The sequence below is a fragment of the Molossus molossus genome, unplaced genomic scaffold (genome assembly GCF_014108415.1).
Source record: "Molossus molossus isolate mMolMol1 unplaced genomic scaffold, mMolMol1.p scaffold_m16_p_11, whole genome shotgun sequence".
NCBI lineage: Eukaryota > Metazoa > Chordata > Mammalia > Chiroptera > Molossidae > Molossus > Molossus molossus.
In genome coordinates, this window is record NW_023425346.1 from 107,239,119 (window position 1) to 107,266,745 (window position 27,627).

Here is a 27,627-nt window from a genome sequence, read left to right on the forward strand (position 1 = left end):
GCCGCGAGGGCGTTGCTGCCCGGGCCGCATGTCCGCCGGAGGGAGGTCACCCAGCATCCGCGTGCTGCCAGGTGGGCATCCAGGGGCCGTCCCAGCAGCCTGGAGCCGCTGGCCCAGAGCTCTCTCGTCTCGTGACCAGGCGATGCCCGTTTAGAAAATTGTTATATTGAAAACAACAGAGGTGGCTCCGCCCTCTGTGCTGTGGCCCTCAGCTCTTAAAGGGCCACGGGTGTGCGGGCCTGAGCTGACCGCTGTCCAGTCGCCCCACCCACAGGCACCCCAGGCCTCTGAGGTCGTGTTGCCACTGACAGAAGGTGAACCCACGTGAGCTCCTCAGAGACTCTGCAGAGCTGACCTCTGAGCGCCTGTGACGTTGCCTCCCCCTCCCCCCTCGTCATGTTGGCTCGTGTTTTATAACATTTACCTCAGCAGCCCCAGGGTCCGAGTGCAGTCTCCATGGACCTTGTCCTCCTCAGGGCCTCATGCTCCTCGGCAGAGGACTCGCAGAGGGTCCCACAGCTCCCGCTGCCCGTGCTGCAGAGCCGCCCCGCCCCGTGCAGGGGCTGCCTTCTGCGCACGCGGCCGTTCAGCTCACATTTACTCCGTCAAAATAAAGAGGAATTTTAAATTCAGTTTCTCAGTTGCACTCGGCACTTCCCACTTGCTCAGTGGCCACACCTTGAGAGGACGGCCCGCTGACCATCCCGGAGCGCTCGCCTGGCAGCACCGCGCGAGACCCGCGGCCCAGCGGTGGGTCCCAGGCAGCCCTGGGAGCCTGCAGCACGGGGAGCCTTCGGGTTAGCAGCGATCGTGGCCCGGGAAGCCGCGGGCAGGGCAGTGGTTGCCCTAAGGTTGAGGGGCATGTCCAAGTCCTGACTTTAATCCTCGCCAAAATAAACTGTGTGACCCGACTGAGTGCCTGTTGGAGAGAAAACTCGGAAGGGAAAGAGGGCTGGGTGGGGCGTGGCCCTGGTGGTGGGGACCCAGCGCCCTGCCCTTGGCCAAACCCGGCTGTGTCTGAGATGAGTTCGGGATTTGGGTGCCTGTGTTGAAAAATTACTCAGCGGAATAATTTCCACCCCAAAAAGAAAATCCAAGTAAAGAACTTGAAAAGGATAAGTGCCTTAGAAGCAGCAGTGGGCTGCACAAGCCCAGCTTGGAGCAGGAAAGGGAGCAGCAGTTTGTGGGAAAACCTCTGATAGAACAGAAGTCAGTTACGGGACCTCCGGCTCAGCCAGGAAGAGCCCAAATCCTCCAGCAAAGGGGGTGGCAGCGGGGGCGGGCAGTCCCTCCATCCTCGCGGGGTGGAGGGGAGACTCGGTGGGTCACAAGTTGGAGTCCAGCATCTGTTACCTGACTTCTGAAGTTACTCAGAAAGGCTGAAGGGAGGGGGATCCAGCACAGTCCTAACCCAAACCCATCTGATCTTTTGAGAAACTCATTAAACTTTAACATTTCTATGGAAGAAAAAGGTCCGCATTGAGCCTTGAAACTGAAAAGGTTGAGTCGGCTTTGAGGAACCATCAGGAGCAGGGATTTCCTGCCAGGTTCTGGCGACTGCAGACCCACACTGACCGCAGTCAGCCGAGCGGACCGAGTTCAGGGCCAGCCAGGGCTGGTCCGAGGAGTGTGCCGGACGGTGCACCTGGACGACGTCACGGCCCTGCAGGCTGGCCTGGGGCCTGAACTTCACGTGAAAGGAGAAAATTGGTAGGAAAAATGTGGGAAACCTGTGTGTGAGCTCAGAGTGGAGAACTTAAAACCCCAAAGTGCAACCACGGGACAAGGTTTCAATGGGTTTTTAACCTAAAAGTGAAAATTCTGTAGAACGGAGAGCACCTCGATGGGCCACAGATGGCAGATAGGAGGTGTGGCAGAGTTAAAGATGGAGGCCTAATAGATGTAACGAATCCCCCAAATCAGGGAAAAGAAGACGGAATCAGGTAGAAATGGGCGAGGGTGAGCCGGCCACCAGAGAAGCCAGGCCACTGACAGAGGTGTTCGCTGCAGCAGGGAGCCCTGGTCCCGAGTAGACCGCCCAGCCTCACACCTGAGCTCAGCTGGACACAGTCTGGGTGCCCACACTGGGGGCCAGTGAGACCGCAGTGCGTGAAGGCATGTCCATTAGAGGGACAGGAAGGGACACTTACAGAGGGACGGGGTGGGCATGGGGATCGGGCCGAGAGCGCCATAGCACAGGGTGGCCAGCCCAGCCCCTCTGTTCTGAAACAACCCAGCAGCCCAGGAGGCTGATCTCAGGAGGGAGAGGCCGGCGGGCGGCGCTGCTGATGGTACGGGGAAGCCCGCCCGCAGTCGGGAACCCGCTAACCTCAGGCCCCGTGGGGGGAACGTTCGACCCCGCTGGACGGGCTCACTGAGGAGTCCCTGGGTCTACTGGGGCAGGTGACCCTGACGAGAGCAGCTGGTCAGAGTGGCACTGGAGGGGCTGAGGGGTGCAGGGAGGAGGGAAGGAAGGGGCCGGGGAGGGGTGAAGGAGGCCTTGACACCCGACTGCGGTGGCCTGGCTGGGGAGAGCTGCCGATGTGCAGCAGGGGAGGGGCAGGGAGGACAGCCATGCAGATACATGGACCTGGGGGAAGGGCCCTGTGGGACAAGAGGCATGCGGGGGGGAGGGCAGCAGCTGGACAGTGAGCAGGCCGGGTGGCCACCCGAGGGGCTGCTGCTCCATGCACAGAGGAAGTTTGGAGGCCATGGAGCCAGGGCAGTAGCCTGCAGGCCGGGGAGGGGTACCACAACTAGTGCAGGGGAGCTGAGCCCCCGTGGCCGTGATTGTGGAAAAGACAGAGGAGCAGCCATGACGCTGTACACCTGACACCAGTGAGCTGTAACTGGGAAAGATCATCCCACTGGGCCATGCGCCCCAGCAATTGTCCCAACCAGCAATGAGCCCATTGCCAGGGATGAGGCAGGTTCTGAACAAGTCCGACAGCTCTGCCCCTTCCAGATCGCTCATGGCCGGGGAGCCTGAGACTCGTGCTCGGATGCACGCTGTTTCTGAGGGCAGGGCAGGTGCAGCTGCACGGTGCCTGGGATGCGATCTGAGGGCCGGACCTGCTGCAGCCGCCTCCCAGGCATGAGGCCTGCAGCCGCTGAGCCCACCCCGGAGCCACCTCCTCCCACTTCTTGTGAAGTCACAGTCATCAGAAGCTTTTACTTTAACCTCCACCGAATGCATTTCTGAATGTTACGCAGATGGATATTAAGTTACAGTTGAACGAGGCTGGCACAGCAAATCCTGGCCACGGGCTCTTCCTAGGACTCGGGACCCAAGGAGATGCCGTGCTGGTCGTACCGCTTTCTCTTTCTTCTCTTTCTTTCTTTAATCCTCACCCAAGGATAGTTTTCATCGATTTTCTGATAGAGTGGAAGTGAGGGAGAGAGAAAGAGAAACATTGATATGAGAGACACATCGGTTGGCTGCCTCCTGCAAGACTCTGACCAGGGCTGGGGATCAAATCTGCAACCCAAGTACATGCCCTTGACCGGGAATCAAACCCGAGGCTCTTGTCCAAGGGCCAACACTAACCGCTGAGCAACACAGGCCAGGGCACTGGCTCATTCTCAATATCTTTAAGCTGCAAAAACAACACAACTTGAAAAACTTCAAACTATAGCATGGGGAGTGAACATTGCAAATTGCAGTCGGAATGAGCCCTCAGCTGGGTGTCCCCCACGCATATGGCCCTCCCGGGCTCCAGCTACCTGCCCCTGCTGCTCTTCTTGACCAATAGCTGAGGGGCCACCAGAGCAGAGTCCCCGATACGCCCTCTTCCTGGGATGGCCCACACTGCTCTGCAGAGACCTGTGGGCTCCGCCCGAGGCCACCCTTGGCTGCCTGCCTCCCGCTCCTGGGCCCCGAGTCTCTTTCCAGTCTCGTCCCTGCACAGGACTCCACCCCAGGGCCTGTTGGGAGAGCTTGACCCCGGACAGACACCTCAGGGTGCCCCAGCTGCTGCCTGGGCTCTGCTGGGTGCGAGGGAGAGCGCCCGGCACAGGGACCTGACCCTCCGCTCAAGGGCTCCCTGGAAGGAATCTGGCTCCAGCCTGCACGAGGGTCTGATTCAGGGGTTTCAGCAGGCAGAGGAGAGCGGGCAGGGCTGCAGCCACAGGTGCTGGGGGGCTGTGAGGGCAAGAGAGGGCTCCCAGGAGACAAGCACAGCGCGCAGGGAGGAGGGCTGGGACCCCTCTCGCCGAGGGCCCTGAGCGGTGGGAATGTCACGAGGCCACACCCGGGAAGCGGCAGAGCTGGCTCTGCAGGCTGGCGCCCGAGTCCCTGCGGGCACAGCTCCAGGTGAGGATGCCTCACCTGTGGCCATGCAGCTGGGCTCCGCCGGCCCCTCGCCAGCACAGCTGCAGCGTGGACTCTGAGCTCCCTAAGCACACGGACGGCGGTGTTTGCATGCCGGCGCGCAGGTTCTAGGGAAATGCGCTGCCTGTTTGCAGACCCGAGCGCACACCCCTTTTGCAAACAGGCAGGTCCTGTTCCAGAGCAGGAGGCCTTGCCCACCCCGTGCCAGGCGCCTCTCCTGCCTGCCGTTTGCTGGCACGGTGAGGACACAAGAGTGGCCGTCATCCCCTGGGCAGGGCTACCAGGACAGGGTCCCACCCGGCCCTCCCAAGGGGCCAGCCCAGACCTGCCGCGCAGACCAGGCCCCTGCTGGAAGAGGCTTATGACCTCCGAGGCCCCTGCTGGAAGCCACTGTGCCAGGTGGGGATCTTTCCACGTTGAACGGGCACAGGGAGGAAGGGGGGCAGGTGGGCCCCAGGGAGGCTGGTGAGCACCCCAGCCCATCAGGGCTCCGAGGGGTGGTTTCTCCAGGGAGGCTGTCCCCCTGAGATCTGGCACGGTCTGCTCCAGACCTGGGGGTCCTGGGAAGGGCCAGTGCTCAGGGTGGCCTTGGGCAGAGAACCTCAACCCTGAGAACGGTTTCCCCACCTGTCCAGCGAACCCCCCACAGAGCAGGTTACTCCTGGGCCTCTTGCCGGGGGCACCCTCTGTTCTGTGCTTCTGAGCAGAGCGCTGAGGGGCACCTCCCACAACAGCAGGACTGCCCCTACCACACTGCCCCTCTGTGGCTCCTCCGTCCACGTGGCCTCCCAGCCACAGTTCCCTGGGGAGGTCCCTCAGGTCACGTCGGTTCTGCAGGGGGAACAACCAGCCCTGGCTCAAATCCAACCCCCTTCCAAGCCACAGGCTTCTCTCATTCTCTGCCTCACTGGGTCAGCCTGCCAACTGGAACCATGGTGACCGTCCCCCCACAGAGTGACCCAGAGGTGTGGCAGGGGGACACAGGGTCAGCATGGCCAGGCCAGCATCTCTGCCAGGGCCCGGTCTCCCTCTGTTAAAGGGTATTGTCTGTCCCCGGCAGGTGAGCAGAGGAGGGGGCACCCATGCTCCGAGCCCACATGCAGGGCTGAAGGGAAGTGGGCACTCATTGGACAGACAGACAGACGGGCAGCTCCCTTGCCCAGGTCTGGGGCCTTCACGTGGTCCCAAGTCAGACGGCCTGGCCCGGCCCTGCCTGCGGCCGCTGGCCCTGTCCTCACCTGCCGGGGGTCTGCAGGCTGGGCGGTGGCGGGACCACGTCTCACGTGCCCACCGTGGTCCTGGCAGGTGCGGGAACGGGATGCTGCGGAGGCGGGCCCCGGAGGAGGACAGTGCTGTCCTGATCGACCTGGGCCCGGGGACGGAGAAGGGGGACTCCTACGGGAGCACTGCCAGCACCTCGCAGGTACGTCCGTCCTCAGGGGCTGGGGCAGGAGGCCCCGCACAGCCCCTGGCCACCCTGCCCCGGGCTGCGGGCCTCGGTCTACAGTGAGCACAGAGGGTGGCCGAAGATGGACACAGGGGCGCTGGGGCCATGGCCTGCACTGGCCCAGCCTCCGGGGTGCATGTGACCGGGACACCCCAAGCCCTCACCGCTTCGCGGACACCTGCGTCCCGGGTGCGGGGTCCCTGCAGCCTTGCTGGCCCTGAGGATGTGCAGAAGCCCCTGGGACGGCTGAACCAGGCCAGTGAGGTGGAGGCGGGCAGGGCTAGACCCGCCAGCATGGAGGGACAGAGGGGGCACAGGGCTCCCTCCCTTGGCCTGGGGGCCACAGACACCCTGAGGCTGTCGGGAGGGTTCCTGGTCGTCAGTTCTGTGCTCCGTGTCTGCCCCCCGGGCGCTGCCTGCCCCACCCCCGCAGTGAGAGGCACAAGGGTCCCTTCCTGCTGCCCCTCAGCACAGCCTCTGGGGGTGGGGAGACAGGCCTCACCCACCCGGAATAGGACCCGCTCTGGGCGCATGACCACCTCTGGCCTGTCCCCGGGCCCCTGACAGCAGCCCGCTTCCCTCTGGCCCTGGAGGCCGGCAGGGGTGGCACCGGGGTCCTGGCGGTGCGGCCTGCAAACCGACCCATGTCCACAGCCCATACTGGCTGCTCAGAGGCTGGGGGCAGGAAGGGTGTGGGGCGGCCTCACCCCTGGATGTGCCCGTGCGCCCCCTGCCCCGTAGTGTCTCCCCCCCTCGGCCTCCCGTGCTCCCGGGTGGTCAGGCCGGTGGGGCGTGTTCTCACCGGGGTGCTTTCCTTCCAGCCGGACGAACACCAGGCGGCCACTTGCAGGGCGGGGAACCCTGCCAAGCCCCGGATTGGTGAGCCCCTCCCAGTACTTGCCAGCTGTGCCCATGTTGGTCCTGGGGGTGGGGACACAGATAGGGCACCCACATTGGTGGCAGGAGGACACCCCTCCCTCACCCAGCACTGTCTCCTGAGCCCTGGGGCCTCTTGGGGAGCAGAACACAGCCTGGGGACACAGGAAAGGGGGTCCCTACTGAGAGGCTGGACTGAGGAGAGCTCTGGAGGGCGGAGGGACACACACGCCCTCCTGCTCTGGCCTGGGCACAGCTGGTGTCACCTCAGCATCTTATCTCCTGGACTCAGCTTCTCTACCTTCTCCTCACCCACCCCACTGCGGCTGTCTGCCCCTGACCACCACCAGCTCCCAGAGGACTGCACCCCCGGGCTCACGGTGCCCACCTACCGGGCCCTGCCCTCCCCGCGGCACCAGGAAGACCCCTGTTCAGAGTGGACGCCCTCACCCCCACCCCGACAGCGACAAAACAGACCAAGTGCTGTGCGGACAGAGCAGTCGAGACCTGTGCGCTGCTGGGGGAGGTGTGGGTGCAGCCACGGCAGGAAACTGGAGGTGCCTCAGAAAGTTAAATGTGGGGCTACCATGTGGCCCAGCCACCTCGCTTCTGGAGACACCCCCGAAAGAGCTGGTGACGAGCATTCAGGTTGTTTCCATCTGGGGGGCCAACTGTTCTCCAGAGTGACCGCCCTGTTCGCAAACCCCCAGCAGTGCACGCGCCGACGTGCATCCCGTCCGACAGCCATCACCTCCGCGGCCGTGCCGGTGGGTGTGGAGCGGCCTCTCGCTGGGCTCCGAGAGCGACTTTCTGATGACGACCGACACCGGGCGTCCCCCACAGGCTTTGTGGCCGCGCGTCTATCTTCCTTAGAGAAGTGTCCGTGCAAAATCTTTGCCCACTTTTAAATGGGGTTATTTGTCTTTTTATGAGGTTGTAACGTTCTTCGTGTATTCTGGGCGCGAGGCCCTTATCAGATGCAGTCTTTGCTCGCACATTTTTCTTCCCCTCTGGGTGTTGCTGTCTCACTCTCCTGCCGGCACCTCGTCGGTCTCTCTCATGGCTACGCCTCGGGTGTTGTGTCTCAGAAACCCGAGTCTCCCCGTTCAGTTCTTACCCTTCGTTCTACGAGCTTTGTCTCGAGAACTCAACTGCACTTTGAGTTGGTTCTTGTGTCTGCACACTGGTTCCAGCGCCAGCTGTTGGCGTCACTGTTCTGCTCCCACTGAACGTAAAACGTGGCCCAGACGTGTACGGGTTTCTCTTCAGAATCTCGAATACGTCGTATGGATCTACATGTCCCTCCTTATGCCGCTAACACGGGGCCCTAATTATTCTAGCTTTGTAGTGAGTTCTGAAATTAAAAAAACATGAGTCGTACAACTCTGTTTTCCCCCAACAATGTGCAATATTCTGGATCTCAAGGTGTTTCCACATGAATTTTAAATTTCTCAAGTTCTTTCTTCCTTTTTACTTTATCCTCACCCAAGGATTTTTTTTTTTTTTTTTTGGTACATGCCCCTAGCGGGAACCGAACCTAGGACTTTCTGGTCCACAGGCCGACGCTCCAACCGCTGAGCCAAACCTGCCAGGGCACCAGGGACATTTTTGCATTTGTCTTCAGATAGAGCAGGAGTGAGAGAGGGAGGAAGTGGTTGCCACCCACAACCCCAACCAGGGCCGAGGACAAACTGCAACCGAAGTACGTGCCCTTAGTGGGAACTGAACCCGGGTCTCTCTGGTCCGCGGGTCAACGCTCTAACTGCTGAGCCAAACCAGCCAGGGCAAATTTCTCAGTTTCTAAAAACAAACAGCTGGGGATTGATAGGAACGAAATCCGAAAGACAGTTGCTGTCCTTGACCACGCATGCACCTCATGCCGAGGGGTGTCTTTGCAGTATTTAACTCTTCTTCCATTTATTTCAACGTTTGGTCATTTCCAATGTATCATTCTTGCACATTTTTTTGTTAAATTTTTTTCTTTTTTTTTGTGCTGTTGTATATGGAATTGTTTTTCTTCATTTCATTTTCGTCTTGTTTATTACCGATGTGTGGAAATACAGTCGATTTTTTAAAATTGATTTTAGACAGAGAGGAAGGGAGAAAGAGAGAGAAACATCAGTGTGAGAGAGAAACATTGATCAGTTGCCTCCCGCATATGCCCCTACTGGGGATCAAACACACAACCCAGGTATGTGCCCTGACTGGGCATCGAACTCATGACCCTGCAGTGCACAGAACAATGCTCCAACCAAGTGAGCCACACCAGCTGGGGCTAGACTGACATGTGTATGTTGATCTTGTATCTAGCACTGTTGCCAAACCTGTCATTATTTCTATTAGTTTTTGTAGTGAATTCCTTTGGGATATCTATAGATAAGATCGTGTCATCTATAAATAGGTCATTTTACTTTCACGTTTAACTGTTTCTCCTTTGCGATATGTTCATTCTTCTTGTTCCTCCACATCTCCATCTAAGAGTATCTCTGTTGGCCTAAAGGACTCCCTCCCGTGTTTCCTGTAGAGCAGGTGTGCTGGGACTTTGTCTCCCAGAGTCTGATTGTTTGAGGAGGTCTTCACTTATTCTCATCTCTGGAGAACATTTCTGCAGAGTACGAATCCCAGTGTGGACACTGGAGCAGTTTCCCCAGCTCCATCGTCTTCCGGCTTCCATAGGTTCCGGTGAGAAATCAGGTGTACGTATTCTCACTGTTCCCCGAAAAACAATGTTTTGATTTTCTCTCTTTCTCTTTAGGGCACAGCAAAGACATGCTGTCCATGGTTTTCCTAGCTGGAGTTTCCTTATCCTGTCTGGGGATCACTGAGATTTTTTATTCTTTGGACTGATATTTTTCATCAAAAATTCTTGACCATTTTTCTTTAAAAAGTGCTTCTTCCCACACTCTCCTTCTGGTTCTCAGATGACAGTGTGTTGGGCCCTTTGGCCATGACCACATCTCATATGGTGAGGCAGCCCAGTGTCCACATGCTAAGGCTCCTGCTCCCCACTTGGTACCTGGCGTCGCGCTGGGACGCTGGTGTCCCCGCATCAGCTCGTCTTCCTGCTCTGTTTCTGTTGGTTCCCAGCAGACTTTGTCCTTGTTTGGGAGGAAGACCTGAGGCCGGGTCAGCAGCAGGACAGCACCACCCGGGACAAGACAGACACACACAGGGCCTGGCGGGAGACCTTTCTGAATAACCTTCGTGTGGCTGGGCTGGACGTGGACCAGGTATGTGGGGCCGGTTGTGGGCAGGGCCCTGGCTCCACATCCATAGGCTTGGGATCATGACACCCAGGGACCAGGGACAATCAAGCCCAGGGCCCTGCTGGACGCCCCTCCCCCCAACCCATGGCAGCACACCGAGCTTGCTCAGAGAGGCCAGAGCCCTTCAGATTCACCTAAAAATTCAGACGCCATCTTCTCCATTCACCTGTCTCACTCCAACATTAGAGCTTCTATCTATGTGTGACATTTGTAATTATAACTCTTGTGTGCATATAGGATTTAACAGCTGAATGTCCTTCCACAGGGGTGATGCAGCTATCACAGTGGGCACCACTTGCATTGCAGGAGCATGAGAAAGGAGGGCGGAGCTGTGTGGCACCCGTGTGCAGGGGGCAGGCTGGCAGTGAGCGGGCATGGAGCAGTTGAAGATTAGGGCGCAGTACGCTGGTCCCATCCATCCCTGCCCTTGTCCCAGGTCCCTCCACGTCTCCTGCATTGTCTGACCACCTTTCTCTGTCCCCATGAACAGGCTGTGCCACCAGGTGTCTGTCTTTCCCAGTCCCAGAGTGATCAATCCTGACTTTTATGTTAGTCACATTCTTGTTTCTTGATCACTTGAGTATCCATTTTACATTGCTGAACAATGCAACTTGGTTTGTTTTGAATTTGATAAGATGGGGTTCTGCTCTGTGTGACTCTTCCCGATGTCACGCTTGTGAGACCCACCTGCATCGCTGGCTGGGCCGCTGTCCTCGCACAGGGCGCCCACTGCGTGATTCCGCTGCTGTGCACTTACCCGTCACGTGGACAAGCATTCAACTTGCTCCCAGTTGGGGCTATTACAAAAAGAGCCGCCATGAATTCTCACATGTGTACATGTGCCCTGTGCCCAGGTGCAGGAATTTCTCCTGAGGGTAGAGTGGATGGCCTGGGTGTGTGTGGCCACCATGTCCCCAGACGGCAGCCTGATAGGTACCCTGGTCAGCTGTGAGTGGCGCCCAGCACTTAGTTTTGTCTGAGAAATCTCCGCCCCCTGGGTGGTGGGAGGCGGTGTGCCCTGGGGTTTCCGTGTGCGTGTGCCCGATTCCTAGAGGATGAGCACTCTCGTGTGTTCAGGGTTGTTCGTGTTTCCAACACTGTGAGTTGCCTTCCCTTCTCTTGCTCCTTTTGGTGGGATGTTCACCTTTTCCCCACCAGTGCGCGGGCGCTCCAGGATGCTGGGCACCGCTCTGCTGGTTATGTGTGGCAGGCGTCAGCCCCATCCAGCTGGCCCGTCGCCATCACGGTGGGGTCCAGGCTGGCTTCAGCCGGTGTGGAGGCCCCTGAGCCTGTCACATCTCACTTGCCATCCACCTTCTTGTTCTCATGCTCCCTCCTGCTTGTTGCCTGAAGGGACGGGGCCTCCAGCCGCTGCTTACCGCCTCCCCCCCCCTGGCCCACACTGGCTGCGCCCCTCCGGAGCTGCCCCAAGTGTCGGCGAACACGTACAGTGGGAGGGTCACGGCTAACACCCCGTCCCCTCCTGAGTTTGGGTCCACTCGCCAGTCTGGTGGGAAGGGATGGAAAGACGCTCCCCTCGTGGGAAGAGCGTGTGGGACAGTGTGGCTGACGGGTGTGGCCCCGTGAGCTGGCAAAGCTGGCACCCAGAACTGGGCGGGCTCACTTTCAGTGGGGCACAGAGGGCACCGCAGCGCGCCAGAGCGCAGCTCTGTCCAAGGCGCCCTCGGCCTTCATTCTGAACGGCAGCTCTTGGCTCTCAGCACACACCGCCAGCACCGGGGACCCACCGCGCGGACACGCACGTGCTCCCTTCGGCACCCGTTCCAGCCCGGGGGGGACCCCGGACGGCTACAGGGAGGGCTGAGAACCACTGGTCTTTAGAGATGGGTGTACACTAGGGAGACACTTGACCACGGGGCTGAGTCCCCACCTCAGGCTCCAGGAGTGCCTGCCCCACGTCCACACAGCTGCACATGAATGTGAGCACAAGGATGCACCCCTATGTTCACTCCCACACATGCACACGTCTGTATTCACACACGTAACATACACATGCCCAGAGGTCTGTCGGGCCGGACAGTCATTCAGTATCTGACAGCCAACAGCTGCATGTACTGCCCACTCAGGTCCGGGCGCGGGGCAGCTCGGCAGCCGCTCTGAGCACAGCAGAGCCCAGGCCTTGGGGGTGCTGGTCACAGGGGCGTGGCTGGCACCAGCCTGGCCCCCAACAGGAGCAGGCACCCGTGCGTGGCTCTCAGAGGCTCGGTCACAGAAACTGTCACTGACCAAATAGGATTAAAACCATGGCTGGTCAGTTGTTACCATGGCTACAGAAACATCTAATGTTTCCTAAAAGTGTGACAGGACACACATGGGCACACACCCATGTGCACACACAAACCCCCACACACACAAATGGGCACATGTGCACCGTGTTTGCTCACACGTGCAGATACAAACACCTGCAAACACGCACACGCACACACACGTGCACACACGTGACCCTCAGGCTGATGGAGCCCCATCCCCACAGCGCCACGTCCAGGACGAGGACAGTGCTGTGCACTACGCCCTCCTCAGCGCCCCCTGGGCGGTGCTCTGCTACTACGCGGAAGACCTGCGCCTGAAGCTGCCCCTGCAGGTACCCGGGGTGCCTGGGGTTCAGAGAAGGCCTGGGGGTCCCCCATGTGCTGGGTGCAGTGCCCAATGCTGACAACCCGAGGGCTCCCCATTGTCCTCGAGGGCCCACCCCTCTTGCCACCACCACACTGTGCTCCGGGAAGCCTTCCTGGGCACACAGGGCGGGCGGGGTTGTGCCCCCACCATGAAGGGGAGGGAGGGAGGCGTGGACAGCGAGCGCAGCAGCCATCTGAGCCACTGCAGGGGGGTCAGCCCCAGCCTGGGGGACACAGGGTGAGGGGACAGCAGGTGACCCCGCTCTGCCACCTGCTGACTCCCTTTGACCATGGCCCTTCGGTGAGCGGAGGGACACGTGACCATCTGCCCCGAGGGCCTCTGGGCCTTGGCTGAGCAGCCCTACTCCCAGGCCTGCGACAGGAGGGGCTGCCTGTTCCCTGCCGAGCCTTCTGCTGCTCGGTTCGCAGACCCACACCCCAGCACCGCGTGGCTCGGGCGGGAGGGACAAGTGATGGTTCCTTTCAGGAGCTGCCCAACCAGGCCTGCAACTGGTCGGCCGGCCTGCTGCAGTGGCTGGGCATCCCCAACGTCCTGCTGGAGGACGTGCCTGACGTGCCCCCCGAGTACTACTCCTGCCAGTTCAAAGTGAGCAAGCTGTCGAGGTAGGAGACGGCCGCCTGTCCAGTCAGCTCCCGGGGCGCCCGGGCGGCGGACTCAGGATGCGTGCGTGAGGGGTCAGCAGTCACAGGCCCCGGCCCACCTCTCCCGCACCTCCTCTCTGGAGCTCCGCACCCGGAGCGTGCGTGGCAGGGGCAGCCGCAGGTCAGGCGTCCCCCAAGCCTGGCCCACTGCCTGCTCCACTGCTCGTCCGTGTGGCCAGCAGGGTCTCCTGGGCCCAGGCTGGAGCCCTCCGGTCACAGCCGAGGCGGGAGGTGGACGGTCAGTGTGTACGGGCTGCCCATGGCCCCTCCTCCATGTGCGGGGGTCACATGCACACCTGGCGCCGATGGGCCGTGTCGGGGGTGGGGACCGGTGTGGGTGACCAGCAGTGAAGCCCCTCACGTGGTCTCGCTGCCGCACAGAGAGCACCTCCCCTTGGCTGGGAAATCCAGCCGTGCTGACTCTTGCCCATGGCTCTGGCCAGGGAGGGCCTCTGGCCAATCGTCTGCCCACACAGGCCGCCGCCGGACACTCTGCCCAGGAGGTTTTTGTCCCATTCTGGGGGCGCCAGGGGCAAGTGGGGGCCACAGGGCTCCTTGGTGAGCTGGGTGCTCCCACACCGCCCTCCCTCTGCCAACCGTGCCCAGGGTGGGGCTGTCCGTGGCGTCTGGGCAGTGTTCTGCCACCTCTTATCTCGAGAAAGGAAAAGGAAAAACGGGGTGTGACCGTGCGTGGGGGTGGGGCAGCGGCTGTGCCCACGTGCGAGGAAGGTGTGAGCGTGGTCGGGGTGCGTGTCCGGCCTCTGTGGCCCCTGGCACTTTGCACCTGCCCACAGGTTCCTCGGGAGTGACAGCCAGGACACCTTCTTCCCCTGCACCAACAGGCACCAGATTGTGAGTGGGGTCCCCCTGCAGCCCCACACCCTCACCTGGCCCTAAGGAGCCTGCTGGCCCCAGACCTCCTAGCCGAGGTCTGGACACAGGAGGCTCTGCTGTGCGGGCTGGAGGCCCCATCGCACTCGGTCGGGGCCTTCTCGGTGCCCCTGCAGGACACCCCCCAGGGCCTGGAAGGGGTGTCTGGTATGGACTTGTGGGACAGACAGCCATGGCCACTGGTCCAGCTGGGTGTGGGAGCTGAGGGTCAGAGCATCGTCCCTGAGAAGGGTGGGCAGCACCAGGCCGCTCCAGGGTCCCTGACAGGAAGGACCTAGGACAGGGTGCCCCAGGCAGCCCCTTGCTGGCCACCAAAGGAGCACAGCCCACCCCTGACACAGCCGTCCAGCTGGAGGCTGACCCTGCCCAGAGCAGGGTCCAGAGATGGCTGTGCACTGCCAGGGCCTGGAGTCCGATCCAGGCTTGGCTCCTCTGCGTCCATGTCTGGCCAAGGTCTCCTGACTGTCCAGCGGAGAGTGACCCCCACCGCAGGGGTCATGGTGTGTGTGAGCCGGGGACACGAGGAGTATCCTCTCCATTTGCCTCAAGGCAGAGGCAGGATGTCCCCACCCTGCCCTGACATGGCAGGTGACTGGTGCCCTCCGCCACTACCCCCAGCTGTTCGAGATCCTGGCCAAGACCCCGTATGGCCACGAGAAGAAAGGTCTGCTGGGGGTCGACCAGCTGCTGTCACAGGGCGTCCTCAGGGCGGCCTTCCCCCTGCACGAGGTGAGACCAGGTCCCGGGCCTGGGCTGTTTCTGGACGAGGGGCTCCCTCAGGGAGGTGGGGGCAGCTGCGGGGGCAGCACCGCATCCGCTGCACAGACCCACCCAGAGACGCCACTTCACCCCGGGCACAGCCGCAGCATCTCCTGGACTGGGACCCCGGGAGCCCCGGGCAGCTGAGGTGCCCCACTCAGATGGCCCCCTGAGAGGCCTTCCTAGACCCCCACACCCCAACATTACTGTGGGTCCTGGGCAGCCACCCTGAGTCAGGGGCACTGGGGCAGGTGGGCCTTGTCTGTCTGAAGCCCTACACCTGGAACAGGGCCCAGGAGGGGCGGGTCCTGCCCATCAGCCTCTCGTCCCCAGGGCCCCTTCATGACGCCCCCCGAGGGCCCGCAGGCCCCTGGCCTCAACCAGCGGCAGGTCCTGTTCCAGTACTGGGCCGCCTGGCGTAAGTGGTGCAGGTACCAGCCTCTGGACCATGTGCGCAGGTACTTCGGGGAGAAGGTGGCCCTCTACTTCGCCTGGCTCGGTGAGTCCTGCCCGCTGCTCCTGGGGGGCCTCCTGGGCCCCTGGTGTGGTCTTTAGGGTAACAGTCTGCTAATTGTTGTCTTCAAGGGGGGCCACCAGTGTGCTGACCCCTCCTAGGCCAAGGCAGCCCCGGCCCAGGGCCCTCTTCACACCCAGTGAGGGACTGGGAACCTCCTGCATGCGGGTCCTCCCCACTCCAACCTCCAGTGTCCCTGGCCCCCTGACACGGCCCACGGGGCCCTGACCACTGGTGGGGACTGCAGAGCCCAGGGCAGAGGCTAGGAGCTGGGGCCCCAGGAGAGACCCCCGAGGACCATCCCCTCACTCCTGCCTCCCAGATGGTCCCAGACCCCACAGGTGGGACATGGGTCCCTGGGGGACAACTGTGGCTGTGCAGAACCCCCCAGCACTAGGCTCAGCGCTGGGCACACAGGCCCATGCGGGTTGCTGACTCCTGGCCCTCCCCTGGCCCCTGCAGGGTTCTACACGGGCTGGCTCCTGCCAGCAGCCGTGGTGGGCACACTCGTGTTCCTGGTGGGCTGCCTCATGGTGTTCTCAGACACACCCACGTAAGTGCCTGCTCCCCTCAGCTCCTGGGCCTCACCCTGTGTCTCTGGGGATGGGGTGAGGTTGGGGGACCCCCACGTACCAGGTCCTGTGCAGAGCTGGGGTGGGGGTGAGCACTGAACATGTCCCTACCCTCATGGATGTCACTGAGGGCCCTACGGGCCTGCTGGAAGAATGACAGGTAGATAGGAGTGCTCCCAAGACTGACCACTAGACAAGTGTGCCCCCAGGCTGACGCAGGTGCACAGGGGTGCCCCCAGAATGACAAAGGTGCACAGTTGTGCTCTCAGGCTGATGCAGGTGCACAGGTGTGCCCCCAGAATGACGCAGGTGCACAGGGGTGCCCACAGAATGACGCAGGTGCACAGGGGTGCTCTCAGGCTGATGCAGGTGCACAGGTGTGCCCCCAGAATGACGCAGGTGCACAGGGGTGCCCCCAGAATGACGCAGGTGCACAGGGGTGCCCCAGGAATGACACAGGTGCACAGGGGTGCCCCCGGAATGACGCAGGTGCACAGGTGTGCCCCCAGAATGATGCAGGTGCACAGGGGTGCCCCCGGAATGACGCAGGTGCACAGGTGTTCCCCCAGAATGATGCAGGTGCACAGGGGTGCCCCCAGGCTAATTTTACTGGCACGCCCTTGTTTCTTGCAATAGTGTGTTTCTTATAACAAACAGATGAAAGGGCTTAAGTTTTACTTTATTATAGAGTTGAAATTCAAACAATTATCTCGTAAGTTATCATTGCATATATATATTTTTTTAATCCTCACCTGAGGATATTTTCCCACTGATTTCAAGATAGAGTTGGGGGAGGAGAGGAGGGGAAGAGAGAGAAACATTGACGGGAGGGAGACACATCGACTGGTTGCCTCCTGCATGACCCTGACCAGGGCCGGGGATTGAACTGCAACTGAGGTACATGCCCTTGACTGGGATTGAACCCACGACTCTTTGGTTCACAGGCTGACGCTCTAACTGCTGAGCCACACCAGCCAGGGCCCATTGCATATGTTTTAAGGAAATGGGGGGCCTGGCAGGGGCAGGGTAGGAGGGGGAGGGCAGGGGTGGTGGAGGTAGGGGTGGGGGAGGGCAGGGTAGGAGGGAGAGGACAAGGTGGTAGGGGAGGGCAGGGGTGGTGGGGAGAGGACGAGGCCACCCACCCTTCGGCCACTGTGCAGGCGGGAGCTGTGTGACAGCGCCAACAGCTTCGAGATGTGCCCGCTGTGCCCCCACTGCCCCTTCTGGCCGCTCTCCAGCGCCTGCGCCCTGGTCCAGGTATAGGTGGGGCCCGTTCGCGAGGGGAGGGAGGCAGCTCCCAGGCCTGGTTTCGTCCTGCCTGTGACCCCAGCTCTGTGGCCTCTGTGGCGACGCCCCCACCTCGGTGCCCATACATGGGCCCCACTCTACAGTCGTCGTAACTGATCCAGGAGGTCACTCGAGGGCCCCGGGGCAGACAGGTGGAAGCTGCCAGGGCACCAGCCGAGCCCGGCACACGGCAGCCGTGTGGCCTCACACCCACTGGCCTGGGACCCTTGGTGCCCAGTCGGGTCCCCACACCAGACACGCCTCTGACACGCTCCTGGACCCATCTGTACCGCCCCCTAGGGCTGCTGTGCCCAGTTACCGCCGGGGCTCGAAACACCGGGGATATTGTCTCACAGTTCTGGGGCCCAGCACGCGGTGTGGCAGGACCGTCTCTCCTGGAGACGCGCGGGCCTGCTCCTGCTCCTGCTTCCTGCTCCGGCTCCGGCTCCTGCTCCGGCTCCTGCTCCTGCTCTGGTTCCTGCTCCTGCTCCTGCTCTGGCTCCTGCTCCGGCTCCTGCTCCTGCTCCGGCTCCTGCTCCTGCTCCGGCTCCGGCTCCGGCTCCTGCTCCTGCTCCTGCTCCTGCTCCGGCTCCTGCTCCTGCTCCTGCTCCTGCTTCCTGCTCCGGCTCCGGCTCCTGCTCCGGCTCCTGCTCCGGCTCCGGCTCCTGCTCCTGCTCCTGCTTCCTGCTCCGGCTCCGGCTCCTGCTCCGGCTCCTGCTCCTGCTCCTGCTCTGGTTCCTGCTCCTGCTCCTGCTCTGGCTCCTGCTCCGGCTCCTGCTCCGGCTCCTGCTCCTGCTCTGGCTCCTGCTCCGGCTCCTGCTCCTGCTCCGGCTCCTGCGGCTGCTCCGGCTCCTGCTCCTGCTCCGGCTCCTGCTCCTGCTCCTGCTTCCTGCTCCTGCTCCTGCTCCTGCTCTGGCTCCTGCTCCGGCTCCTGCTCCTGCTCCTGCTCTGGCTCCTGCTCCGGCTCCTGCTCCTGCTCCTGCTCTGGCTCCTGCTCCGGCTCCTGCTCCTGCTCCTGCTTCTGCTCCTGCTCCGGCTCCTGCGGCTGCTCTGGCTGCTCCGGCTCCTGCTCCTGCTCCTGCTCCTGCTCCTGCTCCGGCTCCGGCTCCTGCTCCTGCTCCGGCTCCTGCTCCGGCTCCTGCTCCTGCTCCGGCTCCTGCTCCGGCTCCTGCTTCCTGCTCCTGCTTCCTGCTCCGGCTCCTGCTCCGGCTCCTGCTCCTGCTCCTGCTCCTGCTCCGGCTCCCGCTCCGGCTCCCGCTCCGGCTCCCGCTCCGGCTCCCGCTCCGGCTTCGGCTCCCGCTCCGGCTCCTGCTCCGGCTCCCGCTCCCGCTCCTGCTCCCGCTCCGGCTCCTGCAGCTGCCTCACCCCAGTCTCTGCCTCCACATCCACGCGGCCTCTCCCTCCACACGCCTGTGTCAATCCCCTTCTCTGCTGTCCTAGGATTTGTCACTGGGCTCGAGGACCCCAAGGGCACTTCCATGAAGAGACCCCCTCATTTGCACATGCAAAGGCCCTGGTCCCAGATGAGCTTACACTCTGAGGTTCAGGGGGGCCACTGTCCAATCCACTGTAATCCACCATCTGGCCCCCAAAACATCATGTCCATCCCCTGAGCAAACTACAGCCACCCCATATCCCCCAATTCTACACATCGCAGCATTCGCCCGAAGGGAGCACAACTCCAGAAGTCCTGGGTCTCATCTGGATCCCCGAATCGTTACGGGGAGACCGGCTTGGCCGTCCTGGGGCAGCACCCCGCTGCCCGTGCCCCTTGCCAGTCCCGTGCTCCCGAGAGCCAGCGGCAGGGCTGCCCTTGGGGCACAGGGGCTCACATAGGGCGCGTCCCGCCCGCAGGCCGGCCGGCTCTTCGACCACGGCGGCACCGTCTTCTTCAGCGTGTTCATGGCGCTGTGGGCCGTGCTGCTCCTGGAGTACTGGAAGCGCAAGAGCGCCACGCTGGCCTACCGCTGGGGCTGCTCCGACTACGAGGACATCGAGGTGGGTCGGGCCCCAGGCCCCGGCCGTCCGCCTGCCAGGCCACCACTGAGCCCTGGCCCCCCTTCTCTTCCAGGAGAGGCCACGCCCCCAGTTTGCTGCCCTGGCCCCCACGACAGCCCTGAACCCCATCACCGGCGAGGAGGAGCCCCACTTCCCCAAGAGGAGCCGCACACGCCGGGTGCTGGCCGGCTCCGTGCTGGTGCTGATGATGGTGAGGGTCCCCCGGCCCTCCCACCTCACTCCTTCCTCCTGAGCCTGGTGGGCAGCTGTGGTCCCTCTACCCCTGGGGCCACGGGACACCTGCTGGCCCAGAAAGGCCCTCAGGGGCCTGGACGCCAGGGTGGAGGCCAAGCTCAGGGCCAAACGAGGGGTCTGGGTTGTAAGACGGGGTGTGTGCGGGCAGGGGACTCGGGGAGGTTTTCCCACACATGTGGGCCTGGGGAGCCCCGCAGGGGGTCCTTCCTCTCGCGACCCTCACTTCCCCTGCCAAGAGGGCAGGAATTCCCAAGTTTGGCCCATGGGAGGGCAGTGTGGGGCTGGAGGGTTGGTTCTCAGCACTTGGGGCCAAGAACAATGCAGTGTCTCCCCTGACACCCAGATATCGTTCCTCCCCCCGTAATTCTAAATGGCCTTCCGCCCCACCCGCTCCCTCCCCCTCCCTGTCCCCCAACAACCCACTGGGAGAGGCTGGACACACTCAGGGCCAGGTCTAAGGTGGGGCGTGGCCTGAGGGCACTGGGTCCCGGGCCTCCGCTGGGCTCACATCCTGGGCATCTGCAGGTGGCTGTGGTGGTCATGTGCCTCGTGTCCATCATCCTGTACCGCGCCATCATGGCCATCCTGGTGTCCAGGTCGAACAACACCCTCCTGGCAGCCTGGGTGAGTGTCCAGCGCCTGCCCGGCTGGGTGGGCTGGCTCGGCACTGCCCCAGCGCCGGCTCTGACCCGCCGTGTGCCACCAGGCATCGCGCATCGCCAGCCTCACAGGCTCCGTGGTGAACCTGGTCTTCATCCTCATCCTCTCCAAGATCTACGTGGCCCTGGCCCACGTCCTGACCAGATGGGGTGAGTGGCCCAGCCCTCTGCCTGAGTCAGCACATGGCTTCACACATCGCAGGGTCCTCGCGTCTGAATGAGGCAGACGGGATGGAGGACCTGCCCCGGCTGTGAGCAGGGCCTGGGTGGGGACAGGCCTTGCCCTGCTCCTGGGGTGTCCTCACCCCCGTGCACAGGACCCCTCACCGCTGAGCTCCCCTGGGAGGGGCTGCCCGGCCCAGGCCCCCTGCTTTCTCAGTGTCTCAGTGGGAGGATAGCTGCAGAGTCAGCTTCTTCTCTCTCCTCCTCCACTCCGTCCCCCGCCTCTCCCCCACTTTCTCTACCCCCCATTTTCTAAGGAAAACGCCAATGAACCAACCCATTCATTCCTCAAGTGGTCTGTCAGTAGCCGTGGTTCAGGAGGGGAACAGAACAGTGTCCACCTGGGGAGGTGGGCAGGTGTCCCAGGGGCACCACAGTGCTCCTGCAGCATCAGGCTGCGGGTGTCCTCTCCAGCCCAGGTGTCCCCTCCGAGTTACCTTCCCTGCCCCCCATCCCAGCATCAGCTTCCCAGGCACCGTCACCAGCCTCTGAGCCCTGCCGTCCACGCAGGGCACCGCTGTGGTTCGTCGCCACCCGCCCAGCCCTTCCTCCGCCAACGCACCTTCAGATGATTTTGAAATTAGAGTTTCAGGAAAAGCTGCGCTTGGCCGCTTCCCGAATGGACTTCTGTCCAATACCTGGCAACGCAGCTTCCCCAGGCCCTGGGGGGTTGGAGGCCCCCCCCCCCGGCGGGCTGCGGGGGCTGAGCCAGCCTCTCTGCCCAGAGATGCACCGGACGCAGACCAGGTTCGAGGACGCCTTCACCCTCAAAGTGTTCGTCTTCCAGTTCGTCAACTTCTATTCCTCACCCATCTACATCGCCTTCTTCAAGGGCAGGTCAGCCCCTGTCCCCGGGCCCCTCCCCGGCCCCCGCACTGCACCAGCAGAGCCGGGCTCTGGGTCCACCTGGAGGCTCTTGCAGGTCCTGTGTGGGCAGGAGGGACGCACACGCGGGCGGTGGGACAGCTGGGCGGCACCTCCTCACTCATGGCCTCGGGACCTCCATGTCCTCTAGGTTTGTGGGGTACCCAGGCAGCTACCACACCTTGTTTGGGGTCCGAAACGAGGAGGTGAGTGTGCGGGGACACCCACAGGTCCTGCACCCTGACCTCTATCAGAACCCCAATTTGCAGGGATTCCTTCTGCCCCGGCCCCACCCCCAGAGAGCACCTGAGCTGAGCTCCAGCCACTGTTGCTGCCCAGGGCTCCGCCGGGGCTCCGAGGCGGGACACTCACAGGGCTCGGTGCCCCCTGTGGGCACCTGGGTTTGACCTTGCCCCAGCCCTCAGACACATTGTAGAAAGCCCCTCGAAATTGTCCCCATGCGTCTGGCCCCTCACTGGCTGAGGGTTCAGGCTGGGTGGGGCTGGAACAGTCTACAGGAGGCCGCTAGGCGGGGGTGGGGGCGTGGGGCTCCGTGCCCCCCCACCCCCGGGCCTCACCTGGACGACCCTTCCTGCTGACAGAGGGCTCCCTCCTTCCCATGGGTCTTGGCTGTGACCCTACAAATCAGCCACCCCCAGGAAGACTATTCTCACGTAACGGGGGAGGGGTTTTTAGACACCAGCAGCTGGGACCCCAACTCAGGGCGCTTTCAGTCATCAGTGGGAACAATTCCCACTCACACTGGCGCGAGTAAGCACGTTGGCCGAGCGCAGGCTTCTGGACAATGCGGTCTGGCTGGCCCAGCCTGGCCGTGCTCTGGCAGGTTCTCCCTACCCGACACCCCCCGGCTTGCTGTCCCTGTGTCAAATGTGCTGTCCCAGGAGCCCCCCTAAGAGCCCCTGGCACATCTCTCACTGGCAGGTCCTCCCTGGAGCCCCAGGCCAGTGCGGGCCTCAAAGGGACAGGCAGGTGCCATGCAGTCGTGGCCCTGGTCAGTCCCATGCACTGTCCACCAGGTGGACCTCGGGGAGATGGCAGGGGCTTGGGTGAAGTCTCAGGAGGGTCTGTGCAATACCCGTGGCCTGTCTGAAAGGGCTGTGGGACATGGTCAGGGTCGGGGAGGGTGGTGGGCGCGAGAGCCCGCCCCGTGCTGACCGGAGCCGACTGTGCAGTGTGCGGCTGGAGGGTGCCTCATCGAGCTGGCTCAGGAGCTCCTGGTCATCATGGTGGGCAAGCAGATCATCAACAACGTGCAGGAGATTCTCGTCCCGTGAGTCCCCCGCTGGCCCTGGTCAGCCTCCAGGACCCGGGCCGGGGTGTCTAGGGCTGGGTGGCCCCTCCCGCCCCCGGCTGCCTCATCTGCACCTGCAGCGGCAGGGAGGGTCTGCCCGCCGCCGTCTGCCCTGTGGGCTCTGTGACGCCCCTGCCCGTTCGGCATATTGAGGTCTCTCGTCCCGGCCAGCTTTGCTGAGGGGGAGGGCCCACATTTCCCAGGGTGTCTGGCAGCACCCCAGCCAAGGCAGCCAAAAAGGGGAGCCGAGGGAGGCCCCCAGCCTCAGGTGCCCCAGTGCCACGCCCACTGGCACCACTGTGGCTCCCATCCAGCCAACGGCCCCTCCAGGCCAGAGCCCGCTGCCCGGAGCTGGACCCAACCTATGCACCTTCCCACCTCCCCCCGCACACCTGAGCTCCCCCGACGGCACGAATCCCTAAGCACCATGACCCGTAGCTGAAGGACCTTGGCCAACCCACACCTCTCTGGGTGCAGTCAGTGTTGTGCAGCTGAATTCGAGGGGGTCATGATTTTGGGGTATAGTTGGTGTCTGTAGGGACTGAATGAGTGATGGCAAAGCCACGTACACATACACCCCCACGCGTGACACAGTGACGCGCACATGTCCCCACATCATGCGGTGACACGCATACGTGTCCCCACGGACACAGCGACTGTCATCTGCTCCCTTACACTTTGACTGCACTGCATTTCCCCAGGAGTCCATTCCCCCACAGCTGCCTGAGCAATGGTGGCTTTCTGGGGGCACTGCAGAGAGCTGGCAGAGGGGCTACCCCCCAGATGCTCTCATGGGCTCTGTAAGGCCTCGCCCCACTGTGTCCACCCCAGGTCCCCGGCCCCCACCCCCCTGCTGCTCTCAAACTCAGCTTGAGGAGGAACAGACATTTTCCCGGGTGTCCCCACCTCCAGGAAGCTGAAGTGCTGGTGGCAGAAGTTACGGCTTCGGTCCAAGAAGAAGGTGGGGGCTTCCGCAGCTGCCAGCCAGGCGCCCTGGGAGGCGGACTACGCGCTCCTGCCCTACGAGGGCCTGTTTGACGAGTACCTCGAAATGGGTAGGTTCGCCTCCAGCCTCAGCATTCCTTGGTCTCCCTCGAAACATGAGGTGGGTGGGGACAGAGGGTCCCTGGTGGAGCCAGGCCTGCAAGGATCTGGAAAGGACTTGCAGGGGTCACAGTGGGGAGCACCCAAGAAAGGTAGGGCGAGGGTGCGAAGGACAGCGTCCTGGGCACAGGGGCTGGGAAGAGGACCTGGGCACGTGATGGGCCGTCGCCTCCCTGCCCTGGAAAGCATCACCTACGGCCTCCCGTAGGGCTGGGAAAGAAGCCAGGTGCTCAGGAGACCAGGTGCTGGGGGGGGGGGGGCAGCTGCCCCTGAGAATAGGCTGCCCCTGGGAGGTGATGGGCCTCAGGTCCCCTGACCACTGGAGTCCCATCTGGGAGTTCATTCCGGAAATTTTCTCGATGCCCACACCCTTTGCTGGACCCTCACTGTGCCCATGCCTGTGCTCGTTCCCTGAACGGGGTGGTGCACTTTTCGGGGGCAGGGTCTTTGCCCAGTGCAGACACGGGATCCTGCAGTCCAGGGTCTTACCCCGACACCATGGCGCACTTGTCGTGGAAAGTGTGGCATCTGAGCCAAACACCACTCTGAGCTCCCCGGCAGCCCAAGCAGAAGGGGTGACTGTAGTGGCATCGGCCCCTGGATAAAAGGCAGCCCACAGTCCACCGGCCTTTTCACGATAAGGGTCAGCAGGGTTGACCTCCTGTGTCCCTACACCACTGGACAGGAAGCAGTGGGCCGATGCTCTCCTAAGTGATTCTGCAGAGGACCCAGGGGCCCCTTTCAAGGAGCTGCTCCCCGAGAGAAGGCAGCCTCAAGTCGGAAGCTGGCTTCTGCTCCCGATCCTGCCAGACGCCCACAGGCAGGCTGGGGGTCCGGGGGTCCTGCGGCCCGCTGGAGGAGCAGTGGGGGCAGCTGGAGGAGCAGTGGGGGCAGCCGGGGAGGCTTCCTGGGGGAGGGGCCTGGGGCTGAGTCTCCAGGAGGAGTCTGAGCAGAAGCAGGCGGGCCAGGCAGGGGGTGTCCCAGGCCTCCCGGGGCCGCAGTGCAGGGTCCGAGGGGCGCGGCAGGCTCAGCGGTGACCCCGCGCCCACAGTGCTGCAGTTCGGCTTCGTCACCATCTTCGTGGCCGCCTGCCCACTGGCGCCGCTCTTCGCGCTGCTCAACAACTGGGTGGAGATCCGCCTGGACGCGCGCAAGTTCGTGTGCGAGCGCCGGCGCCCCGTGGCCGAGCGCGCGCAGGACGTGGGCATCTGGTTCCCCATCCTGGCGGGCATCACGCACCTGGCGGTCATCAGCAACGTGAGCGCTGGGGGGCGGGCAGGGCGGTTGTGAAGGGTCCCGCGGGCAGGGGCTTCGGCCGCGCTGACCGCCCGCCCGCCCGCCCGCCGCCCAGGCCTTGCTGCTGGCCTTCTCGTCCGACTTCCTGCCGCGCACCTACTACCGCTGGGCCCGCGCGGGCGACCTGCGCGGCTTCGTCAACTTCACGCTCGCGCGCGCGCCGCCCGCCTTCGCTGCTGCGCACAACCGCACGTGCAGGTGAGGCCCAGGTGAGGCCCAGGTGAGGCCCAGGTGAGGCCCAGGTGAGCGGCCGCCCGGGACGGAGGGCGCGCTGGGGCGGAGGGGGCCTCCTGCCGAGCCGAGGTTACCGTGGGCGCCCCAACAGCCGGCTGCGTTGTGGAACATCCGAGCCTATGACCCGCGCAGTCAAAGCGCCAGTTGTTCGAGAGGCCGCTGTAGCTCCCTTTGTTCTAGCGCATCTTCAATTTCGAGATACACATATTTACAGAAAACTCTTTCAGCTAAGCTTGGAAATCTGACGACAAACGTATTCATAACCTTCTCTTGGATTTTCTTAAGCGCTTCTATTGTTGTAGTTATGGCCGCGTTTTCGTTCCAGGCGTAGTGTGTGTATTTTCTTTCTCTGAGAAACCAGTGGGGGCCTTAACTGGTTCGGTCCGTCTTTCCCTCTGGCACTGAGCCAGACCCGGAGCCACAGGAGCAGGGTGTGCGCGGCGGAGATGCTGAGACGACACCTGCCCGGCTCCCCACTCCGGTCCCCCCTTCCTGCAGATACCGCGCATTCAGGGAAGACGACGGGCATTATTCCCAGACCTACTGGAACCTTCTGGCCATCCGCCTGGCTTTCGTCATTGTGTTTGAGGTAGCCGGGCACCCCCCAGCCCCTCTGTTGGCTTCCCCATGGCTCTCTGGGCCTTAGCGCCATGTCCCACTCCCGGGCTTTGCCTGATCTCACCGTGTGGCTTGGGGGCGCCGGTGTGTCCCAAGGAACAGAGCCCTGATCTTACTGCTGTCACCGTGGTCAAGTCACAGTTCTCTGCATCTGGGAAAGGGGCTCATCCTTGCCTGGCCTGTCGTTGGGCTGTGCGGACATCAGAACACTCTGGGCACTGTGCCGTGTCCCGGGGGGCCCCACAGGGCCACGGAAGCTGGGGTGGTCTCTGTGGCCGTGACACTGCTGCTTTCCAGTGCACCCACACCTGGGGAGCAGGCGCCCACGCCTGGACCCATGAAAGCCACTCTGGGCATTTGTGTTGCCAATGGGTAGGGTGCCCTCTCCCATCCCTGGTCCTGTCCCCTGCTCCCAGCACGTGGTGTTCTCCATCGGCCGCGTCCTCGACCTCCTGGTACCTGACGTCCCCGAGTCCGTGCAGATAAAGGTGAAACGGGAGTACTACCTAGCCAAGCAGGCGCTGGCCGAGAACGAGGTGAGCCCCTCCAACAGCCCTAGCACACCCAGGCACTCTGCGATCCCACAGGCCAGGGCGAAGCCAGTTCAATCCCTCTCCTTGGCCACCCCTCCTGAACACAGGCTCTCTTTGGGACAAATGGAGCCAAGGACGACCAGCCCTCAGCCTCAGAGGAGAGCCTGGGCCGACAGCCTAGGTGGCCAGAAGCCAGCCGGGCCTCCCCGGTCCCTTCCGTCTGAGATCACAGGGATCCTGTTGGCAGCTGAGGGGCCTGGAGCCAGACCCACCTGGAGGCAGAGGCCTCCCCCTCCGGAGATGAGAGGCTGTCAGAGGTTCCACCCGAGGCCCCTCCATCTCCTGCCCCTCTGCTGCCTTGGGCCCCTGCTCCTGCACCCTGCCTCCCAGGTCCAGGCTGCAGCCCCCACGGGCCGCCCCTTTGGAACACCCAAAGCCAGGAGACTATGGCTGCAACCCGGAGGGCTGGGCATGCCATGCCCGGGGAGCTGCCCCACCATCTCCCTCCTGCCCCATGAGCCAGTATCCTCATACCCCCTTGGGGCAGAGTGGCTCCCACTCTGAGCCGGTCACCTCTGCCTGTCTCTGGGCACACTGCCTACTCCCCTCATCTTTACTCAGAGCTCTGGGCACCCTGGGCCCTGCACGCACCCCACCCCTACCCACACCTCGCCCTGCTCACTTCCCGTTTGCCCCTCAGCCTTACAGGATTCATCTGCTAATCAAGTCAGTACTCTGGGGTCCTGTCCTCTCTGGTGTTTTGCATCTGCTGTTCTTGGAATGGTGGGAATCACCCCTCTCCAGGCCCACCTGTCCACGCAGGGTCCTGCCTGCCCCCCAGTACCGTGTCCAGGTCACAGCTATGAGTCAGCTCACCCCTTCCCTCTACTCCCCATTCCCACCGAGGGCTCTGGGGCCCCCTTTCCCTCCCAGCACTATCGGCAGCCTCAGGTTGAAAGCAAGCCTTGGGAGGAGACAGTGTTATTCCCTGACCCGCAGAGCACGGGTTTTCTGTGTTCACACACAGTCGCCCCCAAAGTTGGGAACACTGACTGGCTCCGTAAACCCCTCGCTTGCCCTCATTTTGCTGGTTGAGCTGTGACCCTGCCCCATGACTCCTGCCCTGGCCGTGCGCCACTGGGTGGGCATGGGGTTTCTCCGCAAATACCGTGCACCCACCACCTTGCTCAGGGCTCTCTGCAGGCTCTCCCTGCAGCCTTCCTCCGGGGCCGGTGCACACCTTCCTGGACGGCCCTGGGCAGTGCCCTCGTCACCCCTCCCCGGACAGGGA

The 27,627-nt window shown here is 62.7% G+C and overlaps 1 protein-coding gene across 1 annotated transcript; it reads left to right on the forward strand.

Annotated features, from left to right (window-relative positions):
• Positions 1-5,640: 5,640 nt before the first annotated feature.
• On the forward strand, positions 5,641-26,560 carry ANO7 (anoctamin 7). The gene is made up of 23 exons (XM_036254709.1): positions 5,641-5,753; positions 6,599-6,656; positions 9,741-9,883; positions 12,414-12,521; positions 13,043-13,179; positions 14,013-14,070; positions 14,728-14,838; positions 15,202-15,367; positions 15,845-15,935; positions 17,115-17,211; positions 19,096-19,239; positions 19,313-19,450; positions 20,020-20,118; positions 20,201-20,303; positions 21,101-21,212; positions 21,391-21,445; positions 22,433-22,530; positions 23,464-23,606; positions 24,707-24,912; positions 25,007-25,149; positions 25,684-25,774; positions 26,220-26,339; positions 26,444-26,560. Exons 1-23 carry the CDS (start codon positions 5,649-5,651, stop codon positions 26,558-26,560), a joined length of 2,643 nt encoding a protein of 880 aa, XP_036110602.1. The 5' UTR covers positions 5,641-5,648.
• Positions 26,561-27,627: the final 1,067 nt, after the last annotated feature.

What these genes read in the sequence shown, in the direction of transcription:
- ANO7 (XM_036254709.1), top strand. Translation starts at nt 5,649, where the DNA reads ATGCTGCGGAGGCGGGCCCCGGAGGAGGACAGTGCTGTCCTGATCGAC. An exon ending in GCACCAACAGGCACCAGATT is followed by an intron (nt 14,071 to 14,727) that starts GTGAGTGGGGTC and finishes CACTACCCCCAG; the next exon opens with CTGTTCGAGATCCTGGCCAA. An exon ending in ACCTGGCGGTCATCAGCAAC is followed by an intron (nt 24,913 to 25,006) that starts GTGAGCGCTGGG and finishes CCCGCCGCCCAG; the next exon opens with GCCTTGCTGCTGGCCTTCTC.